The sequence below is a fragment of the Coregonus lavaretus genome (genome assembly GCF_964263955.1).
Source record: "Coregonus lavaretus genome assembly, contig: HAP1_SCAFFOLD_4639, whole genome shotgun sequence".
In the NCBI taxonomy this organism is placed as follows: domain Eukaryota; kingdom Metazoa; phylum Chordata; class Actinopteri; order Salmoniformes; family Salmonidae; genus Coregonus; species Coregonus lavaretus.
In genome coordinates this window covers 42,482-48,293 of record NW_028166607.1, presented here as the reverse complement: position 1 = coordinate 48,293, position 5,812 = coordinate 42,482, and the positions used below count along the sequence as shown (strand labels likewise).

Below are 5,812 nucleotides of genomic sequence, written 5' to 3'. Positions count from 1 at the left end.
AATGTCTGGCTATGGCAGGTAAGGACCAATCAGCTCCTGACTTCTAATGTCTGGCTATGGCAGGTAAGGACCAATCAGCTAATGTCTGGCTATGGCAGGAAGGACCAATCAGCTAATGACTACTAATGTCTGGCTATGGCAGGTAAGGACCAATCAGCTAAAGACAGCTAATGTCTGTCTATGGCAGGTAAGGACCAATCAGCTAATAACTACTAATGTCTGGCTATGGCAGGTAAGGACCAATCAGCTAATGTCTGGCTATGGCAGGTAAGGACCAATCAGCTAATAACTACTAATGTCTGTCTATGGCAGGTAAGGACCAATCAGCTAATAACTACTAATGTCTGGCTATGGCAGGTAAGGACCAATCAGCTAAAGACAGCTAATGTCTGGCTCTGGCAGGTAAGGACCAATCAGCTAATGACTACTAATGTCTGGCTATGGCAGGTAAGGACCAATCAGCTAAAGACAGCTAATGTCTGGCTATGGCAGGTAAGGACTAATCAGCTAATGACAGCTCTACACAGGGCAGTGCCCTGGGGCATTGGGATATTTTATTAGACCAGAGGAAAGAGTGGCTCCTACTGGTCCTCCAACACCACTACCAGCAGCATCTGGTCTCCCATCCAGGGACCGACCCTGCTTAGCTTCAGAGGCCAGCCAGCAGTGGGAAGCAGCTGGCGAAGCTACTGTAAGCTACTGTACTCAACAATGTCTTCATAGAGCTTCACAATGTCTTCATAGAGCTTCACAATGTCTTCATAGAGCTTCACTTGTGGTATTGTATTGATGTAGCAGTTTTATACCTCAGCAGTTAACACCTGTATTGGTATTATTGGATGTTGTTAATATCAATAGTATATCTATGTCTAACCCATGGTGCTGTAACATTGTAGGACTGGGTAGATGTAACATTGTTATTTTTTATGTTATATTAGTGTTGTATTGTAATGTTATGTAGGAGTGGGTAGATGTAACATTGTTATTTTGTATGTTATAATAGTGTTATATTGTATGTAATAATGTTATGTTATAATGTTATGGTATAATATTAAGGGTTAATGTTATGTTATAATGTTAAGGGTTAATGTTATGTTATAGTGTATGTTATAATGTTATGTTATAATGTTAAGGGTTAATGTTATGTAATAGTGTATGTTATAATGTTATGTTATAATGTTATGGATTCATGTTATGTAATATTGTATGTTATAATGTAATGTAAATTGTTATGTAGGAGTGGGTAGATGTGAAGCTCCAGTGGAACCCAGATGAGTATGGAGGAATCACCTCTATCAGAGTTCCCTCTGAAACAATATGGCTGCCGGACATCGTCCTCTATGAGAAGTGAGTGCACACTGCTTCCTGCTTCCTGCTTCCTGCTTCCTGCTTCCCGCTCCCTATGGGCTCAGCTCTGTGTTTTCAGACCTTCTTTGATACTTTACTTTCCCTGAAAAAGCAATGAATGCTTTTTTAGAACCTGTTTTACCGTTTAGATGCCCGTAAGACATCTCTTCACTCTAAATTATAATATAGTGTATAACAGGGTACTTCTGACGACTTGTCTTTGTCCTCACTGCATTTGTGTTAGCAGGGTTAGCACGGAGGTCTATTGTAATCTCCTGCTAGTATCGTTTGAAGAAAACCAGCGCTAACACACAGCATCCTGAAAAGTTCAGTTTGTTCGTTGCAATATGCGCACGGTCGTTTGCTGTGTGCTTTTAAAATGTGTCTAATAAACACAACTCACCGACTAACTTCCCCACCCCACCCTATCCCCCCCATCCATCCCTCCCTCTCTCCTCACCCCTCTCAGTGCTGACGGGCGTTTCGAGGGCTCTCTGATGACCAAAGCCATCGTGAGGTCAGACGGGACAATCAGGTGGACCCCTCCGGCCAGCTACAAGTCTTCATGCACCATGGACGTCACCTTCTTTCCCTTCGACAGGTGGGACTGACCTCTGGACACACACACGAACGCACACACACACACAACATACACACATGAACACACACATGAGCGCACGCACACACGCACGCATAGACACACACACAGGGAGACACATATACACACACACACATTAATCGACCAATCAATCCATCAGTCCTACCTGTCGGATGGGAAGAAGGTGACATCCATGATTATCTCTGTTTTTCACTTCATCACTGTCATTTATGTTCTTCTTCTCCTTTATCACTCACTCTCCCCTTCCCCCTGGTTGGTTGGTTGGTTGGTTGATTGATTGGTTGATTGGTTGATTGGTTGATTGGTTGATTGGTTGATTGATTGATTGATCGGTTGGTTATTGGTTGATTGGTTGATTTGTTGGTTGACTGGTTGGTTGGTTGATTGATTGATTGGTTGATTGGTTGGTTGATAGGTTGGTTATTGGTTGATTGGTTGATTTGTTGGTTGACTAGTTGGTTGATTGGTTGATTGGTTGGTTGATTGGTTGACTGGTTGGTTGATTGATTGGTTGGTTGGTTGGTTGGTTGGTTGGTTGGTTGGTTGGTTGATTGGTTGGTTGATTGATTGGTTGATTGATAGATTGGTTGGTTGATTGATATATTGGTTGGTTTATCGATTGGTTGATTGGTTGGTTGGTTGATTGAGATGTGACTGGTGTAGATTTGCCTCTGCGGTCAGCTGTTAAAAAAACAACCTTTAAAAACGTTTTTTTACTTTACAATATAAATACTTTAATATAAAAGTCCATTTAACAACACAGACAGAACTGCAGACAATACAGACAGAATGTTTTCCCCTTCCCCAACACAGACAGAACTGCTCCATGAAGTTTGGCTCGTGGACCTACGACGGCAACATGGTCGACCTGGTCCTGGTCGACCACTACGTTGACCGCAAGGACTTCTTCGACAACGGTGTGTAGGAAAAATACTCTTGAAGTAAGATGTCTTGCTACTCCAAAAGCTCCAAAAGTCAAGCAACAAGTTCATTGTTCTAACTACAATAATATCTCACGGTATTATAGAGGTATAGAGGGAAACGTACGGCAGTTTAGTAACCAGTTAATAAATGTCGGTTAGAGACACCATTTATACAAGAAACATGAGGGTGATGGTAACTAACCCGCTTTGTCTGTCTCTTCCCATCACAGTTAATCAAGACGTTAATCAGTATGAGAATGCCCTGTCTCTCTATCTCCAATGTGAACGTGGTCCAGTCACCCATTATCCAATAACATTAAAGATAACATACAATCACTGATCGAGTTCCCTTACAGGTGAATGGGAGATCCTCAACGCCACGGGCGCCAAGGGCAGCCGGAGGGACGGTATCTACTGGTACCCCTTCGTTACCTACTCCTTCATCCTCAAGAGGCTTCCTTTGTTCTACACACTCTTCCTCATCATCCCCTGTCTTGGTCTGTCCTTCCTGACCGTGTTGGTGTTCTATCTCCCGTCCGATGAAGGAGAGAAGCTGTCTCTGTCTACGTCGGTCCTGGTGTCTCTCACGGTGTTCCTCCTCGTCATAGAAGAGATTATACCCTCGTCCTCCAAGGTCAGTGGGGTTCGCTGGGTGTGTCTGTGTGTCTGTGGAACGCTCCTCTCAGTCCTTTCAGAGCTTTTTCAAACTACAGAGCCAAACCGAGCTGTACTGGGCTTTCCATGGATGTTGGAACCGTGCTGGAAATGACAACGTGACAACAGGAAGGCATCCCAGTATGGTTTGGGTTGGCTCTATAGTGTGAGTTATTGGTGTACTCTTTAGGGATGTAGCTCAGTTGATAGAGCAGGGTTGTGGGTTCGATTCCCACGGGGGGCCAGTATAAAAAAAATATGTATTCACTAACTGTAAGTCGCTCTGGATAAGAGCGTCTGCTAAAATGACTAAAATGTAAAATGTCTAAAATGTATATAAGTAACATGTTGTTTATGTATTTATCACCAAGGTGATACCTCTGATTGGAGAATACCTCCTCTTCATCATGATCTTCGTCACCTTCTCCATCATCGTCACCGTGTTTGTCATCAACGTCCACCACCGCTCCTCAGCCACCTACCACCCCATGGCCCCCTGGGTAAAAAGCCTCTTCCTCCAGAGGCTACCCAGACTGCTCTGCATGAGGGGACACACTGACAGGTGCACACACAAACACAGCTACACACACACCTTCTCTTTTACAGTTGATTACCAATGATTGATTTCATTGATGTTTTATGATTCAATTCAATAACAAATTAATAAAATATGATTTTAGAAGATAAGATGAAAATATATTGAGGGAATATAACAACTGTAGATCAACCCTGATGTAAATAAATAGATCATAATAATTAGATATGGTTGATATATCATATGATTCTCTTTCATTTGATGGAATGAAAGAAAGAAAGAGAGAAAGAAAGAAAGACAGAAAGACAGACAGAGAGACAGACAGACAGACAGACAGACAGAGAGACAGACAGACAGACAGACAGACAGACAGACAGACAGACAGACAGACAGGCAGGCAGGCAGGCAGGCAGGCAGGCAGACAGACAGACAGACAGACAGACAGACAGACAGACAGACAGACAGACAGACAGACAGACAGACAGACAGACAGACAGACAGACAGACAGACAGACAGACAGACAGACAGACAGACAGACAGACAGACAGACAGACAGACAGACAGAAAGACAGAGAGTAAGAGAAAGAAGCTACTACGTGATTTATTCCTGAATAATCAACATTGCGATTGTAGTAATTATTTGTACCTGGTGTCTGGTGTAATTACTAGGTACCACTACCCAGACATTGAACTGCGTAGCCCGGAGCTGAAGCCCCGTGGAGGTCCAGGAAGGAGGGGGGCCTCGGGCCAGGGCCAAGCCCAGCAGAGAGGCCCTGTCGGGGGAAAGGAGGATGAGAACCATGCCTGGTTGGCCATGCTGGAGAAAGCCACCAACTCAGTACGGTACATCAGCCGTCACATCAAGAAGGAACACTTTATCAGAGAGGTAGGTGTGTGTGTGTGTGTGCGTGTGTGTGCATGCGTGTGTGTGTTTCTGTCTCTATATCTTTTAGTTTTCAGATGGGTAAAAAATGTATCTCTCTCTTTCTCTCTCTCTCTCTCTCTCTCTCTCTCTCTCTCTCTCTCTCTCTCTCTCTCTCTCTCTCTCTCTCTCTCTCTCTCTCTCTCTCTCTCTCTCTCTCTCTCTCTCTCTCTCTCTCTCTCTCTCTCTCTCTCTCTCTCTCTCTCCTCTCTCTCTCTCTCTCTCTCTCTCTCTCTCTCTCTCTCTCTCTCTCTCTCTCTCTGTCTCTCTCTCTCTCTCTCTCTCTCTCTCTCTCTCTCTCTCTCTCTCTCTCTCTCTCCTCCCTCCCTCCAGGTGGTGCAGGACTGGAAGTTTGTGGCTCAGGTGTTGGACAGGATCTTATTGTGGGTGTTCCTCACTGTCTCCATACTGGGTACCATCCTCATCTTCACTCCAGCCATCACTTTGTACCTCACCACCCCACCCTTCAATACATAGACCCTAGCCCCTACACCGTAACCCCTATACCCTACACCCTAGAACACATAGTAACTAGACCCTAACCCCTAACCCCTAAACCAGGGCTGTTCAATGTCGGTCCTGGAGGGACGAAACACTTTGGTTTTCATCCTGTCCTTCTAATAAGGGACTGATTCAGACCTGGGACACCAGGTGACTGCAATTAACTACCAGGTAGAAAGACAAAACAGAAGGGTTTCTGCCCTCCAGGACTGGAATGGAACTCTACTCCCTAACCGCTACACCTAACCTAACCCTACACCCTAACCCCCTACACCCTACATCCTAGCCCTAGCCACCCTACTCTAGCCCT

At 44.6% G+C, this 5,812-nt stretch overlaps 1 protein-coding gene across 1 annotated transcript; it reads left to right on the top strand.

Moving 5' to 3' along the window:
• Positions 1-21: 21 nt before the first annotated feature.
• Positions 22-5,478, top strand: LOC311114527 (neuronal acetylcholine receptor subunit non-alpha-3-like; the record flags this gene model as incomplete). The annotated part of the gene is made up of 8 exons (XM_084189776.1): positions 22-63; positions 1,238-1,347; positions 1,817-1,948; positions 2,780-2,883; positions 3,246-3,523; positions 3,915-4,105; positions 4,749-4,965; positions 5,335-5,478. Coding segments are annotated over 8 exons (1,218 nt in total), but the record flags the coding sequence as incomplete, so codon positions are not given.
• Between the last annotated feature and the right edge of the window lie 334 nt (positions 5,479-5,812).